Source organism: Tetrahymena thermophila, assembly GCF_000189635.1.
Source record: "Tetrahymena thermophila SB210 genomic scaffold scf_8254475, whole genome shotgun sequence".
Lineage (NCBI taxonomy): Eukaryota > Ciliophora > Oligohymenophorea > Hymenostomatida > Tetrahymenidae > Tetrahymena > Tetrahymena thermophila.
The window spans coordinates 181771-201669 of NW_002476250.1; the positions used below are offsets into that span (position 1 = coordinate 181771).

Here is a 19899-nt window from a genome sequence, read left to right on the forward strand (position 1 = left end):
CATAAAATAGTTAAAAATCTGGTTAATTTAGGGAATAAATCAATCATTTTATATTAAGATAGCGAACATTGAAACATAAAATTAATGGTTAGGTTTAAAAATAGATATCTTCTATGTGAAATCGTTTTCGATTAAGAAGAATGCTCAAATTCTGAGCAGGAATTATAATAGATTTTATAGCCAGTTTCAATTAAAAATGTAAAAATAATAAAACAATAAGATTTATTTCCTTAATATATACCCTTATTATATTAAATTAAACAAATGCTAATTTGTTTTTACTACTTATATAGGCTATTGCTGAAGCTATACTGTTAAATTATGGAGATTTTGGAGCAGCATAGACATAACTAAATTTATAAAGTATATTATAGTTAGTTAATTCAAATTTAGATTAATGAAAATTTGATTTGTTATTAAAATCTATAAATTTTTAAAAAGTAAAGTATGCAGACAGCACAACTAGGTTATTTATTGTTAGAATGGCTCGTGATAATTTAGATATTGTTTGGAATTCAATAAATTTCATTTAACTATTAGGCCTATACAGAGTTAAAATTAGAGTTCTACATAGTAGTGGCACAATAAAAAAATAAGAAATTATGGCGAAAAGGTATCTAAGTAGATGGATTCACAAAATGCTTAATAATAAAAATATTTTAGAAAGTGTAAAAACTAGTTTGTTGTAAAAATATTAATAAGCAAAGGCTGAATTGGAGTAATTAGATTAATGAAATAAGAAATAAACTGTTCATTTACAAATTCATTGAAAAAACTTAAGTAAATTATAAAATGAATAGTAGTGATTAATATAAAATGAAAATGGGAAGTAGTTAATTCTTATCAAAAAAGATAGATATATAGATGACTTGCTAATAAATGGAAATGAAGGAAGATTATCTAAATATCAATACAATAATAATATTAAATGTATTGATTATTAGTAGCATTATTAGTAACTTAAGAATTAATTTATATCATTGCAAATGTCAAAATAAATACTATAAAACAAAGCATTTAATTAATTAATTAATTATTTAGTAACTAACTTTGTTATATTAATTGTTAAAATAGAATTTAATTTTTTAAAATACTTAAATTGTTTGAAAGTTTACAACTTATCACTAATATTTAAGTGAATTAATATTTTTGTCAGATTGAGGTATGGAATTGTGTACTTTCATTATGGTTATTATAATTGCTATGCTTTTTACTAATCCATAACAACAAAAACTTCTGAAGATACCTACTTCTGCTATTTTATTACCTATTTTTACTTTTAGGTGATTTTTTCAATTTGTTCATTTAGTTGTTTCATCTAATTTAATTAAATTTCATTTAATTAATATAAGCATATTAAAAAAAGAAAGTATTTATTTATTTATTTACTGTCTGATTTATCTGTTTAACATATTTTAGTTTCTCTTTCTCAATTTCTTAATCATCTATTATTCTCTTGGTCCTTTTCTTTGGAATCCAGCTGATGTCATTTTTTTCTATCTTTTTATATATATACATTTCATCTCCGTTGTACATGACCTTGTCTTTCAATTATAAGTAAGCCATATAAAATATGTAATTCCACATGTAGTGTTCTTGCTAATTTAAAAAATAATAATTACACAATTTATTAAATTTAAAAAATTTACTCGAATATGATAGTAGAAACCTAGAATATCATCTCCCTTATCAAGAGTTTACCTATCAAAACCACATATAAAGCAATTCTTTTTTTCGTCTTATTGCTTTCTATTCTTTGCATCTTTAAGCTACCTGTACTTATCAATAATTATACCTAAAAAATATTGATAAATTTGATAATTCGTTAGAAATTTTTTTTATTTTTACCTCCGAAAATATAGATTATAACATGAGCAAGTACAATATTGAAAATATTATCATAGAAGAATCTTGAAAAATATTTATCTTTAAAGTTTTAATTCACTCCTAAATACTTAGATGTGTCTCCTCCAACTTCGCTAAGTGATTGAGGTTCATACAAAAAGTGGCCTATTTTTAATTAATTTTAATTCATAAACTTTTTTAACATTTTAAAGTTTTTAATAGATTTTGCTAATCTGTTTAAAAAATTTTACCTAACGCACCAACACTTTTAAAGGTGTAATCAAAATTTTTTAAGTAGCACTTCCAAAATGTTTCGCACTCTTCGTGTATATAATGGTTGTAAAATATTAGATATGCAAATATAGTAAAATAGTATTCAATTATTGCAAATAGAAGTAATGTCAAACCCAATTCCATCTTTGGGTCATATACAGCATGAAAAACATTACTTAGGACATTAAACCTAAGCATGTCGATTAATAGACCACAAAAATAAAAAGGATGCGCGAATAAACCAAGCATTACAAAAAAGAGCTAAAACAAATAATATATTATATCAAAATCTTACATCAGAAGGTAAATTGAATAAATTGATTTGAGGATAAAGAAAACAGATTTTTTCCAAATTGGTAAAGAGGAGCTTAAAAATCCATACCAAATACTACCTAAGATAAGAGGTGCTCTTTTTAAAATAAAAAAGGCAACTATCACACTAATTAAAATAGAGCTAATAGTTCCGAGAAGTATAATTAAGTTTCCAGTATTATCATAATAAGTATCGTAAAAAAATCTAGGCTATTGGCGACGTGCATATTATAAATTACTTTTATTTTTCTCAGCTGATAAATCGCTATTGTAAACAAAACTGGCATCGCTGTATGATGCTATTATTAATGCATTTATTGCTAGTGATAAATAAAATGATATTCTTTGCCATAGATGGTTGTACATAACAAAAATACCAACAAATTTGTATTCTTCAACAATCAGCCTTACATTTTCTTCATGAGTGATTTTATCAATAATATTGCCAGATTGGTCAATTAGGTAAGATAATTTTTCCTTATGCGAAGATCTATTTACATTAGTTTTAAAATCATCTTTTATTTCATCACTTAAAGTAAAACAAAGAGGCATTTTTGGAAAGCTTATTGTTTATAGACATCCATTTCTTACTATCTCTATACTACAAGTCTTGTTTTTAAAGAAAATCAAAGCCTTTTTATTATGATATAAATAAGTTACTTTTATTTTTTTTACAAAATATTATTCAAACAAATGATTAACTAAATACATTTTTAATTAGCTCCTTCTTTTCTAATCTTTATTTTTCCTGTTACTCACTTTTGTTAAGCTAGATGACACCAAACTTGTAAGCATTTTCTTTGATTTCCTATGAAAAATTAACTTTTAAACAACTATAAAATATTTTTAAAATTTACATTTATAGCATTCTTCCCTACAGTAATTAAATCCCTACCAAACTTCATCATGTTGCTAAAAATATTATCTTTCTCTTTTAACATTTCTGTGAAGATGTTTTCTTCTGATTTTTTGAATTCATTCAAAATTGAAGTCATATCTTCATCTTCCTCATCTGTTTCAATCAGAACTATTTTGTTTAAGAAAATTATGTTAATAAGATAAATGTTGATATAAAAAGAATGAATGAATCAATCAATACCATTATTTTAAATATACAACTAAATCAGCATGTAAACTAAAAACCCATTTTCAATAATGAACTCATAGTAATCAGGTGGTTTATTATAATCTATTTAAGCTTTCATTTATTTGAAGAGATAAATATTATAGTCTTGCTTTTTAAAGTGCTTTTTATAAAGCTAGTAAACTCTAGTCAAATTTTTAGTCAAGACAGAAACAGGTATAATTCTCATAATTTTTGAAATCAAGTCTTTTTTACTGTAGTTACACTCGAGAATGCTGATAATAGTGAGAAGACATTTGTATTTCAATCTTGCTAACTCTCCTAAATGTATCTAAAATTTTTGTTATCTTAAATATTCCTCATATTTTATAGTCTCTTCTTTTGATTATTTCTCTTCACTAGTTTGATCTATATCAACAGTTTATTATCTTAATAAATTTTTTTATTTATTTTTATTGGATTTCTATTGATTGTAGTCTTCAGTTTTTGAAAAGTCATATTCACGATGGGAATCTGTATTTATTTCAGGGTTTTTGGAGAGACCATTACTTGTGGTTGGTTAATCTGTTTGTTAAAAATGTATCTTTTTTGATTAATTTTTCTTTTATTTATTCATAGTTGCTTCAATATTTGTTTCATCATTTTAATTTAAACCATTTCTATTTGTTTCAAGCTTAATATTTGTTTACTCCTGTTTTTATTTTATTATTTACAAAAATTTTTTAATTGATGATTTGTAGAAAAAAATCTTAATAATTGCCAAAAAAAATAGCTTATTATAATAAAAAATATAATGCAGCTATTAATATCTTTCATTCATTTTAGGAAAAAGTTATCGAAAAGTTAAATTTTTACATTTTATAAAAGCAAAAGCTACCTTTATCTTTCATCTTACTAAACATCAGTTTTCAGAAACAGTTTTTCATCTTCAGAAAGTATTTAGAATGCATATTCTAAAAATTTAGTATTTGTTATTGTATCCTAATTTTCTGTACAAGGACCTTAAACAAACTCAGTCAGGGTATTAAAACATTATTTAATTGTTTTATAAGTTTCCTTAGAAACTCTATATGAAATAAGCAACTTAACTGTAGTAGAAACAAGATCATATGAATTTTTATTACTGATTTATTTTCGCATGTAATTTTGTAAGTCTTAATTATGATTCAAACACAGTAGTTAAAACAATTTCAGAATTTTGAGAATCATTTTTTCTGAGTTCTTCCTTCCAAACAAAGAGTTTTTAGTAATCTGAGCTTGAAAAATCCTGTTTACTTTGGCAAAAAATTTTTCGCTAGCTTAAGATCCTAAAAAATACTCATAGATAGTTTTTTGAACTGACACATTACCTCCTTTAAGCATCAAATTCATAAACTTAAAAAGAGAATTTCTAAATTAAAAATTTAATTTAATATTAAAATAAAATGTATTCTTTTAAATGACAAATTACAAATATTCAGCGTTATTTTCACACTCTTCCCATATCAACATGATTACAATTTTAGAAGAATTCAACCTGTCCAATTAGTCTTATCTTTCTTATCTAATTTTAGTTTGTTCATTTTTTTAGATTTTTTAACTACTTTATTTAAACACATCCATCAAATTTTCATCTTCTTCTTAAATAGAAAATGCATTTTTGATTATATAATTCATAATTTTCATCACGAAGATAACACTTTTCATAGGTACATTTTTTTATCTCCAAAATTCAATAAATTTAAGTATTTTAGAAAGAATGTCGTCAGAAGTTAAAATAATATCTCTCTTTCTTTATTGATTAGGAGTCTAAAACATATTTTAGATCTTCAATATGCTTTAGCAAAGAATTTTCTTTTCATCTTTTAAAATAGATTTAAATCGTACATCTTCTTACAATTTTTTTTTAAAATGAAGCCAATATTCTACCATATTTATATTTCTTACTGTTTAATCCTTTTACTTTTTACTTTTTGTTTCTTTTGGTTCTTCTTCATTTATCATCGTTTTAAAGCTCTTTTTCTTTAACCTATTCTTGTTAGGTAATAACTATAACTCATCATCATTTAACTCATAAAATTTATCTGAGTTGCTATCTAAATTATTTTTTTCGCCCATAATGTTAAAAGGGATTTAGAAATCGTAATGTTTAGATAAAACTCTTAATTGTTTTCCCCTATCATTTTCAAGTAGATCTTCTTATTTGAAATTCAAAACCCTAAAACACACAAATTAATTATTTATTAACATTTTTCTTATAAATTGAATATTTTACTTATCAAGAGAGTTTATAAAAGTATAGGCAAACTTATAGAGCTTCTTACGTTGATCTATTTCGTTTGAATTTTCAGAAAATAATAGATCTTTCAAATAATTTTCTGAATAATAATTTATTAATGGCAGTAAATTATCTATTAAATAGAATTTATATGATTCAGAATATGTCTAAGCTCTTTCTAGTTTCATAGTTTCAAACTCTACTATTTCAACAATCAATTTAGTGTTTTGTGGAAGGGTTTATGCAAACTCTTTCGAACTTGACAAGAAAAGAATCAAATCAATGATAGCCGCATTAACTTTGATGTTCTATTCAATCACTTGAATGTCTTTAATATTCATTTAACGGTAGCTAACAGTTCTTTCTCTTAAGTATTTCAATAGCTCTAAAGCTGGTATAAAATAACTCACTTTCATTATCTAGCTTTGCTCCATTTCGTCACTCATTAACCTAGAAATTAGCTTAAAAAATAATAATTAGTATAATTTGAACTATCAGTAAATTCAATTTTATTCAGCTATTTTGTTTAAAAAAATCAATTTAATTTAATTTAATTCTTACAATCGTAAATATTGATTTGTATTTCTGTTCGTCTATTTTATTGTCAAAAAAGTAATCAGTTTAAAAAAAACTAACTCCTGTTTCTTTCTTTGCAAATGGCTTTTTTAAATTAAATATTTGATTGAACTGCAAATAATTTATACTAAATGTTACCGATATTGTTTAAAAAATAATTTCATCGAAAAAGAGGTTCAGTAATAAGTTTTAAAGTACATAAAAATCCTATTTTTGCTCAACATTATTGAGTAATATTTAGAAGATTTCTAAGAATTGATGTTATTTTCCATGCAATTTAATCATTTAAATAAAATATTAAAGATCCTAAAATTAGACATTTATTGAGAGCTCATAATTATCTTTAAAAAGATCGTTAATAAATTCTATCTATCCTATGTTATGCTTCTTTTGTGAAATCAAATTTTTGAAAAATTTTTTGTACATAAACCTAATGATAATCAAATAAAAAGCTTAGTTTAAATGATTTAAATTCAATTAACTTTTACTCTTAATTCTCTTTGTTGTCTAAACAGTATGCACTTAGTGCCTAAAAAGAATTTTTTAGAATTGAAATTAGCTTTTCAAAAAGTTCTTAAGCATCCCATTGCTCATTTGTTTATAGGTAATCCAAATTTTAAATGTAAAACCCTGAATTCTCAATTACATTCAATCCTTTATCAATTAAATCAATTAAGCACTAGTGTCCTCCAATATGTTTGAAAATACTTTAAATCACTGCCAAATTTTCTCTAAAATAAAATTTTTTTTTGTATCAAAATAATAAAAGATTAAACAAATACTTATCTTGCTGGTTTTTAAATATTTTAACTGTTCTTACAATAAGATCTTCTGTTTTCACATAATTACAATCATCATCGTTTTCAAGATTTAGCCAGGTCTAACTATCAGAAACTATGTTTTTAAGTTCAATAAATATCTCATTCAAAATATTGTACAGTTCTTAATGTTGTTTAGAGAAAATTAATTCAAGCTTCAGCAAATTGTTAAAAACTTCATTTTTTTATGAAATGCACCTTTATATGAGTTCTATTATTTTATTTTCAAGTTCGCCACTCTGGGCAAAGTAAAAAGAAATCATTAAGCATTCCATAAATGGCCTGTCTATCACTTCATCAATAGATTAAATCCTATACCTTTAGGTATAAATCTTAACTTTTTCTGATTTTACTACATGGCCAACCTCAGTAAAATCATTGGGTAGTAACTCCAAAACATCATCTATTACTTTCCCTGTTTCTTCTTTCTTATACTCGCAGAATTTCTAATTAAAAGTTATAAATAAAAACAATATTAAAATAAATAAAAAGATTTACCTATTGAAAGTAAGAAATTATGTTGTCAATAAAAAAATCTTGCCTCATATCAAGTAAAAATGAAAAGAATTCGCATATTTTGATTTTAATCTGCTCTTCAATATCAACATTCTCACTCTTTTCTCTAACAGAAAATGTTTTATTTGTATATTAAAATAAGATTTTTTTGAGACCTTGAAATTTTTTAAAAATTGGATCTTTTATTATGTCTGATTCAAAGTCTAAATTGTTATTATAAAGTTTTTGCTTCTCTTTATCTTTACCATCATTTTTTGTTAAAATATTTGTTATCGTCTTTGTTTAGTTTAGAACTTTAGCATACACATTGTCTCGTTTAGCCCTTTAATGTTATACGTATTTACGCCTAACATGGAGAGAATCTAGTTCTTAGAAATAAGTTTCGTCATATTCTAATAAGACAGCTAACGAACTTATTATCCTCTCTAACTCAGATACTTCTTGTTTTTAATCTTATTTAAGAATCTAAAAGTATGCTAAAAAAGATAATTTATCTTTTTATTATTTTTGCTATTTCAATCCTGTTTTCTCATTTAATATTCCAAATTACAGCATAGTCGTTAAAGTATGTATAAGCTCAAGCATAAATGCATTATAGACTTAAGCTTTTTTCCCTTACTAGCTTTCATTTTTATTAGATTTTTCTTATATTTACAATATCTTAACTTGCTCTTCTAAATGTTTAAGCAGCTAATCTTTTAGCTTAGTCAACTGCTACTAGTATTAGAAATCTTGTTAGTTGCTTTATTGGGCACCATTTAAAAGGAATGGCTTATTTACATTATATTTTTCTTCAATGTTGTATTTAATACTCTTTTAGCGCATTCTGTTGTTGAAATGATAACTATGCTTTCTTCCATTTACATTATTTCTGATTGTAGAGCCAACATTCATTAAATTATTTACATTTCTTTTAGCATCAACAGAAATATCTGCATCAGCAACTGAATTATTTTGTATATTTGTAGTTGATTTTAAGGCTTCTAAATTAACTATTCTAACTAAATTTGGTCTAGTTTGCTTTTAATTAGGATATTTATCTATATAAATATTCATTATTATCTTTAGAAAACCAGCTAATAGTTAAATATTTTTATTCTTGTTTTAATCTACGATAAATTGAACGAGTATAGAGAGAGGAAATATCTATGAAAATTCATTACAAGCTTTAAAGTTTCTGTCTTTGCACAAATTAGCCATCAATATTAATTATTGCTAAAGGTAAATTATTTACTTTTCTATTTATTCATTATACTGATTTCATTAAACGAAAAGATTATTTTTTTAAATAATTTTATTTCAAATTTATAAATTTACTTAATCAAAGCTTATTAGCTTTACTAAGCTTTCCATATCTTGCTATATGTTGTCTTTGCTAATTGGGAGGATTTATATTTTCAAATCTTTCAAATCATCAGATTCTTTAGGCATCATTTCTATAGGGATCAGGCAATATCTTGTAAAATGCTTATCTGTAAAAATCTTTAAAACAAAAATAATAAATTTTATGAAAATCTATTTAAATTCATTTACTAAATTGAAAACATATTCTTGAATTATATAGAGTGCATTGTTATTTACTACACAAAAATTAGATAACAACTGGATTAACTCTGGCAGAATATAAGCTTCAAACATCGAGAATTTATCTACAATTTCTTTTAAGAAAGTCTTTTGTCCCTAAAATAAAGAGAGCCCATTTCTCTTCTCAAATGAATCTATTGATTTGTTAATTTCATTTCGTTATTTGAATTAATTACAAATATGAGAAATTAATTAAAAAAGTACTTTCATTGTCAGAAGAGGAGTTGTTCATTTTGTTTGCATTAAAAGACCTATTATTAGCAAGGAGATAATCATTTTACATACCTCCATACCCATAATTTCTGTAACTTCCCTAATTAGTTTATTCATTAGAATCTTCTATCCGCTTCTTAACCAAATCTTACAAGATTTAAGCATTTTAAAATATTTTTTATATTGATTAGCAAACAAAATCTCCATATCCTATATGAGAAACTATTATCTTGAAAAATCTTGTTAAATATTCTTAGTTAACAATATTATTTGAACAAACAGATTCTAGAAGCTTATAAACTTAAAACGATATTCTATATGACTTAGCAAATACTTCTTCTTCAAACTTTAATATACTCATTTATCTTTCTTTTTTATAGAATTTTTAAAAAATTAGATTACATCATAAAACAATAAAATTATTACATTTTTCTGTACTTAAATCATACTCCTTAATGATAGGCCAGTTTGTAGATTTATATATTTTTAGAAATTCCATTCTCTCATAATGTGAAGGAGCTATCTTATGGAATTCCTTATATTAAGGAAATATTATTTTTAGTATCCAACATAGCATGCCAATCATGTGCTGTTCTCTAATAATCTAAATTAGTATTGTAAATTTAAAAATTTATAATTGAGATTTGTTGAAGTTTTGCTTTTTTCAAATATTTTTTGAAGAAAAAAATGTTACTTTTTATCTTTTTGGACTAGGCTTGGAATATTCTTACTATACATCTATAAATGAAGTAATTTAGTTGTTAATATAACTATCTATTCCAATGATAGCATCATTAACTTCCTGTAATACTTACCTAAAAAAAACTCTATATTTCCATTTTTACTCTTCTGATTTATATTTCTAACATAAAAAAAATACTTTTGAGAATCAAATTTTAAGTGAATGAAATAAATTTATTTACCAACAAATTTAAATTTTTTAATTGATTCATTAGAAATTACATAGAGTATAAAATAAAGTTGGTTTCCCACATTTCTTCAAAATTAACTATCCTCATCTTAAAAATACTAATTTTTGATTCTAATTTTTTGATTTTAAAATTAACTTTAACACAAAATATTTTAAATAAATTACCATCTTACTCAAGGAAAGGAGTCCTTCTTTACTAAAACTATTCTATTTCACCTTCCTCAAAGGGCTCATCTTTGAATCCAATATAGAGTTTTGTTTATACATTTTACAGTCTATAAAAACTTTCTTTCATTACCATTTTAGATTGTTCATTATTTTTTTATTGTGAAATAGGAATAAATGAAAAATGGGCTCCTAAATCATCCTAATCTGTTAAATCCAAGTAAACAAATGTGTCAAATCCTTCACTAGGATTAGCTTTAGGTTACTATCAAAAAAAAAACAAATAATTCAGGTGATTATTAAAATGTATAATTAGATTACCTAAAATATTCTCACAGTAAGATATTTACCAGTAATAAAATGCTTTAAGCGATAAACTTCATTCCATTTTATATATCCCCCACAGTACATAAAAATAGGTTCAATTTTCCAGAATGCAAATAAGATGGATTATTCTTTAGATGATGATAAGGTCTGCTCGTTTATTGCTTGCTCGAAAAACACTTAATTCTCATTTTAAAGCTATTCTTTGATTTCTCGTAATTCCTATTCTTCTATCTCATATTATCTCTATTCTTCAAGAGATAGATTATAATTTATTTTCAAAAAATCATTTTGATTTCTTTCGTAGTTGGTTTCTATAGTTTATAAATTAGATACTCCTGGCTTGAGTTTTAAAGTATTTAATTATTGGTGATCATTAGAAACATCAAGCATTTAATTATGAAAAAATTATTAATTATTTGAAATTTGAAAATCTTCTATTTAACTAGCAGTATTTTGTTGAATCACCTTAACTGTTTGAATATTATGTTAACTAGGATAAACAGGTGTGTTGAATTCAGATGGGTCTTTTAAGTAATTTTAATTACTATTTTAGTTATTTTATACTACCAGAAAAGAGCTGCTATTATTTTTTATTACTCCTTTTCTTCTGGGATAAATTCCATGTTAAAAGCTATTACCATCTTTCAGTGCAAAACTTGCTCCTAATTAGTTATCGTAAGCAATTTATCTTTCTTTTTGCTAGCATAAATTTTCAAAGGGGTCACTTGCTTTACTTGCAGAGAGGCAAAACTTTTTAAAAACATTAATACTTTAGGATAATATTTTTTTATTTATAATGTTAATTTTACATTTCTATCAGACAAATCTAAAGAAATAACACTGCCAATCGAAATAAACGATTATTCTCCTTCTTATTCACATTGAGAATAGCTGTTTACACTATTTAAAAGAAATTTATTGTTAGTTAGTAATCAATTATACTCAAAATGTTTACACCCATCTGCAAGGGTTTTCTAAATTAGCATAGATTTTTAATTGCTAAACCTCAAATTCTTTCCCATTTTTCTTATTTGAGTAATTTGTATAAAGGTATCCTTTCCTGCTATGCACTAAACCTGTACAACAAACTTAAACTACATCCTTATTCATAACTATATTAGATCTCTACTTTTATAAACTTAGGCATGGTAAAAATTTAAACAGACTCTTCTCATTTGGGTAATCTGTCAATGTAAATCTGATTTACAATAAAAGAATTAAAATATTATAATTTCAGTACATTTACTTAAAGTTCAACTAAAGCGAGAGTGTGAAATTGCATTTAAAATATATTACAAATTTAAGCATGTAAAAACAAAAACAAATTTATTAATTTCTCACATGTAACTATCAGATTTGTCTTTGGTTAATGAAACGAATTTCATCGAGGCTAGATGAACAAGATGAAATGAAGAAGTTGAAAAAAGAACAGGAGTGCCATTTAATTTATTCTATGTACTCATGTTAGAATTTATTTCTCCATCTAAGTTTTGCTAAAGCTCCAAAATTAATGTTTTTCTTTAATTCAAGTCTATTTTTTTAAAAAAATTTATATCATTTTTAACTTATTTTGCGAAAATAATCATATATCTATATGAGAAAAGAGCTAGAATTCTAATTAACATTAAAAATAATTTCAAAGTTTTTTCATTTATCTTTCTGCTTAGGAGAACTTCTTGGAAATTAAATAAGATTAAAGTAATTTTACAAATATCTAAACAAAAAACTTACTCAGTTAATGAAATTTTTTTGCATCCAATACTTCTAGCAATTTTTATTAACTTTTATTGTCTATTGGAGGTAAAATCTTAAACACACAGTTTTAGAAATCATGCTGGCGGTTTCCTATAGCTCGTTTAAAATTTTTAAGTTCAAGTTTTGATTAAAGAAATCCATCTGATTATACAAAACAATGCTACATATCAGCGAGACTAAGAGTTAAGCAACTACCAAAAGTAATCTTTACACTTTTGAAACTTTCATCATAAAACTATTGTTCCATAATTTATTTATGCTTGATTACTTTTTTATATATTGTTCGCTTTTTGATAGGTTAGTAGCTCTCGTAAAATATATATTTGCAAATATTCTTTCTACTATAAAATATAATATAATATATCTTTATTATTTTGAATTAGTTAAAGAATTCTATCAATTTACTTTGTTTTTATTAATTAGTCATGAAAATTAAGATAAATTTAAAATAGCATTTTTCAATTTCAACAACCAAATAAACTGTAATAATTAATTATTCTAACGCTATTGAAAAATTATTTTTATATTGTGTTTACTTAAAAAAAAATGAATATGCCTATAATTCATGTCGCTTAATTTAATAAACAATTCCTTTAAGTATTTTGATAAAAACAGTCAAATTAAAATTTTTAAATTTTTTATAAAAATTTCTTTCAACTGATATAAGTGTTTATTAAAGGAAATTTTTATATTTGTTTATTTATTTCGAAATAAGGTTTTTTATTTATTTAAAAATATTTTATGTTTTAATTCGATTATTATTGATGGAATTTGATGAATCTTTTTTATTTTTCTTATTAATTCTTAAACATTAAAATTATTTTGAAAATATTAATTTTTTTGTTTGTTAATTTAGATGATTTATTAATTTTTTGGTTATTCTAAATTTATTAATTTTTAATAATATTAAGAGAAGAACCATATTAAATTAATGAAATTAAATTTATTAGATTATAATGATTTCATGTAAAGATAATTAAAGATGTATTTTGTAAATTTTTAATTAGCAACTTTAATTTAAAAAAGAAGTTGTTATTTATTTATAAAAAAAGAAATATCATTTAATTCGAAAACGAGAGTTGAACACATCTAACTATGGTTTGTTCTTAGTTACTTTCGATAAATAAACGAGTAAAAATTTCTTATGATGTTCGTGAGTGATTTCATCATGAGCGAACCTTTGTTCAAAGTTATTGAACAATTCTAAGAAATTTCCATACATTTTATATTTTTTGATATGCTTTAGAAGTTAAAATATAATTTTTTTATTTTAATTCTTAATTAAAAAAATATTTTAATTTTTATTTCATATTTCTTTGAAATTAAATTTATTTAAGTCAAATACTTTCCCCATCCATATTAAATCTGTTATCCTTCATTAATTTATTTATTTACTATTTTTATGGTTTTGCTTTTTTTAGAGATGAAAAACGTAAAATATACATTGTTTTTTAAATTCTTAAAGATTCAATTTAGTTTTTTTATAAATTTTAATTCAATATCAATTATTAATCAAAATTTGTAAAAGTAAATTTAGTAGAGATAACAAATTTTATTGATGAAAATCTTACTATTTTTTTAGCTATTTTTGATCATAAAACTAGCTTACTCAATAGATTTAGAAAGATTAAAGATGTATAAATAAAAGGATTAGGAATATATCTAAAAATAAACTACCCATAGGAATAACGAAAAGTAAGAATTGTAAGATATTTATAGAATAAAGGATACATTATAAAATGCAGAAGAAAATTATAAGAATTATATGAGCTAAATGAACTTTCCATAAGTAAATTATACATATAAGGATATACCTAGTGTATTTAATGACAAGCTCTTATAATTTACTGACACATAAAAATTTTTTGATGCTTTTAACAGCATGGTATAAAAAGAAATTTAATTTGAAATGGACATATAGAAAATGAAAAAGAGATAATATTAGTTAAGAGAAGTCAGCTAATAGATCATGGAGCATAATATCTTGATCCTTAAAAATTAATCAAATAAATTGGAATAAATAGTTAATAATTTTAAGAACCGTTTAGATTCTCATAAAAAATCTGCAAAAATGGAAACACAAAATTTACAAACCAACAATAAATATAAACTTATTAACTTAGAAGGTAAATTATTTTTATAGATCTAAATGCAAATTATTTTAAAAATTACTTACTTATTTACTCATTATTTTTTTTGTGATTTTAATAAAAAGATTTTATGGCAAGCATTTTTAAAGTATACAAGCACATATCTCATCAATAGGAAAAATATTTACATAAAAAGAAAGATCTTAAATAATAATAAATTGATTTTTCAAATATGTCTAAAATGCTTGTCGACTCTAGCTAAAAGAATTGCATCAAACTGACTCAACAAAAATTTATTGAAACAAAAAAAATAATCCAATAAAAAATAGATAGCGGATTATCTTGAAATAAATTGCTTTTTTTGATAGAATAAAAATGAATATTGTTAATATTTAAAGTTTCTTAGTATTGCTTCATTTTTTTTGATAAATAAAGTTAAAATTTACCATTAAATAATTAGTGCTTTGTTAAGAAATTAAATGATTTCTATGTTATAATTAAATTTTAAATTCGACTAACAAATTCTTTTAATTATTTTAAAAAGTAAAATTTTATATTTTAATTTTAAACTTAATTTTTAAAGAAATGAGTTTTTTAAAAAATTAAGATAAAAAAGAAAAATATTCAAATAATTTTATAAGTAAATTTTAAAAGTTAGCTCCTTATCTATTATCCTATTTCAATCATTTGTATTTGTTAAAAGTTATCTCTTATTCTATAACTTTTATTTTAGATATCAACGTATAGAAAGAAATATTTAAAATGTATTTAATGTAAGTTTTCAACCTTTTTTATCCAATTTGTTCTTTAATTTTACATTATTTAAAAAAATTAAAAAGAATTTTCGATTATGAATATTTATTTTTAGATGATAATTTAAGGAAATATTTTATTTGTTTAAAATTATTAATCATTTAATATAACTTATTGATATAGAAAGCTCTTAAATGAATTTATCTATTGAGTACTGGTCAAAATAAGCACCAAGTTTGCTCAAATAATAAATCCATCTTTTAATGATTTAGTGGTCAATTTTGTTAATTGTGAAAGCTGCCTTCACATCATAGCTGTTGAATGTAGGATATGAAGAAAAATAACTCGCTATTAAAAATTCAAACCATATGAGTTAATAATCTTTGATTATAGCAATTATTATTTAAGTATTATCTTCTTCTTAATTTTATTGAGATTAACTTGCATTAGTTTTCTGCTGTATTAGTGAAACATTATCAGATACACTGCATTTTGCTTTATAGTTATCCATAAAGTAAACAGAAGAAAAAATAAAAGAGAGCTACAAAATTTATATAAAACCACCCAGTTTTAATATTAACTTTGGCTCAAAGTTTAGTAGGGCTGATATTTATTATGAAGATATAAAAATATTTCTAATTTCTTCAATTGGTATTTTCTTTTTAAAAAGCAGCTTGCATAAATTATAAATTACTTAGTCATAGAAACTCTTTTGAAGCACTCTTAGATTTTTGTGCATCAGTATCTGCTTTTAAGGGTATATTCCTGCTAAAGAAAATATTAAATCCCCTATAAATAACTCCATTTCGTTGTGTAATTTAGTATCGCTTTGCATAAATTCAATCATCTCGTGTTGTACTTGCCATAAGAATTCTTCAATTAATTTTCTCATGCTTGATTTAGATGAGAAATCAATAATATATTCTTCATGCTTTTTTTATTCTTTTTTTTCATAGCCTGTTTCATCTTTTTACTCTTATGATTCATCACTCTACTTTTATTATTATTATTATTATTTTTATACTAAAAAACTATGCTAGATATTGCAAAGGGTATTCCTAAAAGCTTCGATATAAAAAATAGCCTTTTCGATTGTCTTAAAATTTGCTTGTATATCTTTCATCGTTTCATAAAGAAATAGCTTCAAGGAATAAAATTAAAGATAGTTTATTTAACATTGTAAGGCAATTTCTTTAATTGCTGTTAGAAGTTGCTATGAACGTTTATCATTTCCTTAATTATCAAGCACGTTTCTTTTATAAATAATATCTTCTTCAACTTCAAAAACAGCATGTAAAAATTTTGTTAAGCTAGCACTCTATTTCTGTTACAATTCCATTTTAGAAATAGTAGTTTATATGACTTTTTCATAAAGATTTGGTGGTATTTCTTATTTAACGCTGACCCCAAGTATACTTGTTGCCTTATTATATAAAGATCCGATATATTAATTTATTGATAAATTACTATATTAAAATTCAATTAAAATCTCCATAATTATTTCAATAAGCTGGTCAAATACATTTTATGTTAGTTTCAAATTGGTCCTTGAATAATTTTGGATATCGTTATACCCAATTTGCATATAATTATACAAAATATCTTCCTCCTTCTTCCTCTGTTCTAGCAATCTTTTATTTTAAGTTTGCTATTTAAAAATACTTTATTCTTCATATTAATTTTAATAATTTTGAAAAGATTATAAATTATTAATTTATGATTGAATAGACCTAGGACTATCTGAATTGTATTAACTCTTTTCTGGAATTTTTATATTTCTTTCACTTTAAATGTTTAATGTATTTTGTCTAGATAATTATGGTGACTTTGGTGAAAAATCTTATTTTTGCATATAAAGCTAAGAATTCATTTAAAACCTTTTCTAACTTAATCCTTTTGGAGAAGTGCATTAAAAAGAGCTTACTGAATTCTATCTGGATAAAACGTCTTGATCCTATTTATCTTTTTTATCTATTTCTTCGATATTTTTTTCAGAACTTTAAACAGATTAGTTTTCATTAGAATCTTGCAATTTGAGTTTATTTCTTTGGAAATTAATTCTATTATTTTAAACTGGTCTTTCCTATTTCAAGTGGTTTAAAGTCAATAAGCTAGACAAGATAATATTTATTATTTCTTGTACATTGCATTTTTATTTAAACAAGTTAAATTTTATAGACTTTCCAACCCCATCAAATAACATCGAAGTTCTTCTTATAGAATTTACCTATTAATTATTGTCATAAGATGTTTTTGATATAGAAGAAAATATAAAATTTTTTAAATTAATGAGAAATTATTCAAAGTCAAATATGTAACAGTCTTGCTTTATTTCATCGAATAATTTTGAGTTACTTAAAATTTTTTATTTCAATTTTTCAATAAATCTATCTATATTATACTCTAGTCCTTCAATCAACTTTTCATTTAATTGATAAATATTTTCATCGTGTTATTCCTAATCGCCATTAGTTTACAAATTACTTATTTAAGATGAAGTTTTAATGCTTTCATTTATTTCTTTTCTTACAAATGCAGGATATGGTTTTACAAATCTTTGTTTTGGAGCTTCTGAATTATTCTTAGAAGTTTTAACCCTTTGATTTAATGGAGTAATTGGTTTTTTTTCTACACCTTCTCTTTGACTAATAGCGCTACTTTAATTGTAAACTGAAACACTCTTTTAATGATAAATACTTGGTTTTCTTTTAATTCTAAAATGAGACTAATCCTAACTTTCTTCATTTTTAGCCGATTCGTTTTAATCTTCTTGCTAATTTAAGTTTAAAAAATCTGTTTTTTCTTTTTTATTGCCTTCTTTTAGTTTAAGGAGCTTATGATCAAATGAATCAAAGTGAATATCAAAGAATCTATTTCTCAAAAAGCTTTATCTTTAATTTTGATCATTTGCATTATATTTAGGATTATCAAAAGCATTTGCTTATCTATATAAAATATCTGGTATACGTTTAGGTTTAAAAGGAGATTATCTAGTTAGAGGAGAAGAAATTGCCCATTATCTCTAGAAAGGTATTTATTAAGAAGGACTTTACTGTAGGTAAGTTTAATAGCTTTCTGCATCTAATGTTTACTATAATTGCTTTAGATCTGAGTTACAAAATATATCAGAATATTTTTGAGTTTAATTTTAACTGCAACTAGGATAGTTCTATTTGATTTGGTCAAAGTTGCTAAAAAATTTATTTGTCTCTTCAGAGATTAAAGGACTGAAGCTGCTATATCTATCACTTTCCTAGCTTTGCTATTTTTGAAAACTTAGTCTTGTAAATTTAATTTAACTATTTGATAGAAATTATTAAGAAGAATTCATGTTGTTAATTACATAATCAAGAGAATTAGACCTTTGGTTTTGAGCTTGCATGTTTGATGTTTCATTTTGCATATTATTATAATTATTATTATTATCTTATGAAATTATTAATTTACCATAATTTTTTAATTTTATATAATCTTCTTCATTTGTAGGAAAATCTTTAATTCTATCATAAAAATTTTCATTTTATAGGCATTTAGCTTACATTTCTTTAAGTTTTTTCTTAAATAAATGATTTCTTAAATGGCTTTCTGCTAAATTTTCTTGTTTTTTGTCAGTTTTTTTTTCTAACTCTTTGTATTCGGCTGATAATTCACTGTTTTATTTACTGGTTTTAGGTGATTGAAGATAATTCAAATAGTTTAAAGAAGCTTTACTTGAAAGTAAAGATGATTGTTATTAAGATTTGTCAAACATAAAATATTCATTTTCATTTATTTTATTAGGATCCTCCAATATATTATTCAGTTTATCACAATACCTTGAAACTTTGATACCATATTTGCTCAGTTACTCTTATAAATCATTATAATAGAGAGAAAAATTAACTTTATTTGATGTTTGCTTGTTATTTTTCAACTAACTTTAATTAGCAACCTGTTCATTTATTAATGAACTTAATTTGGTGATTTTAAGATTATTACTACTTATTCTTGAAAAAGTACCTGGTTAAGAATAAGTCTACTTTGGAGAAGAAGCATTCGAATTTATTTACAAATTTGATTCGTTTCTATTCTTCAAACTATTATATTTTTCAATAATATATTTCTCAAAATCTATTTTCTGCTGGTTGAGCTTGATTTTACTTTCGTCATCATTGGCTTTCGCTTCATGAAAGCTCATATTATTAGTTGATAATTAAAAAAGTGAAAGTGAATTTACTCTTTTTGCTATTGAGTTGTTTATTATCAAAAATATTCACTATTATTTATTTATTTACTTAATCTTAATTCTACTAGATATCTATTAATAAAATTTGCTAAAAACTAGAAACACTTTATTTTATTAGATTAAATTTATAGAAAAAAAAAATTAATTTGTAAAAAGTTTATTTAAAAAAACTTAA

The 19899-nt window shown here is 23.3% G+C and overlaps 4 protein-coding genes across 4 annotated transcripts; 2 read left to right on the forward strand and 2 right to left on the reverse strand. All coding sequences in view use genetic code 6, as the record gives it.

The window, feature by feature from the left end:
* Positions 1-84: 84 nt before the first annotated feature.
* TTHERM_000420229 (Rpp14 family protein) lies at positions 85-734 on the forward strand (the record flags this gene model as incomplete). The annotated part of the gene is made up of 3 exons (XM_012799358.1): positions 85-198; positions 294-363; positions 442-734. The coding sequence occupies 3 exons, from the start codon at positions 85-87 to the stop codon at positions 732-734; spliced, it is 477 nt and encodes a 158-aa protein (XP_012654812.1).
* A 446-nt stretch (positions 735-1180) lies between these two features.
* Positions 1181-12903, reverse strand: TTHERM_00420230 (MIR domain protein; the record flags this gene model as incomplete). The annotated part of the gene is made up of 28 exons (XM_001033278.2): positions 1181-1318; positions 1390-1599; positions 1650-1795; positions 1849-2010; positions 2097-3063; positions 3140-3238; positions 3288-3457; positions 3530-4205; positions 4370-4904; positions 4965-5711; positions 5769-6232; positions 6333-6431; positions 6486-6777; positions 6836-7078; positions 7130-7611; positions 7664-8935; positions 8999-9163; positions 9215-9399; positions 9470-9847; positions 9905-10082; positions 10173-10340; positions 10402-10520; positions 10575-10839; positions 10896-11651; positions 11711-11801; positions 11857-12099; positions 12243-12432; positions 12633-12903. 28 exons carry the CDS (start codon positions 12901-12903, stop codon positions 1181-1183), a joined length of 9711 nt encoding a protein of 3236 aa, XP_001033278.2.
* A 1179-nt stretch (positions 12904-14082) lies between these two features.
* Positions 14083-15092, forward strand: TTHERM_00420250 (hypothetical protein; the record flags this gene model as incomplete). The annotated part of the gene is made up of 2 exons (XM_001033280.3): positions 14083-14782; positions 14872-15092. Exons 1-2 carry the CDS (start codon positions 14215-14217, stop codon positions 15090-15092), a joined length of 789 nt encoding a protein of 262 aa, XP_001033280.2. The 5' UTR covers positions 14083-14214.
* A 564-nt stretch (positions 15093-15656) lies between these two features.
* On the reverse strand, positions 15657-19676 carry TTHERM_00420260 (hypothetical protein; the record flags this gene model as incomplete). Its single annotated transcript, XM_001033281.1, has 1 exon — positions 15657-19676. The coding sequence occupies one exon, from the start codon at positions 19674-19676 to the stop codon at positions 15657-15659; it is 4020 nt and encodes a 1339-aa protein (XP_001033281.1).
* Positions 19677-19899: the final 223 nt, after the last annotated feature.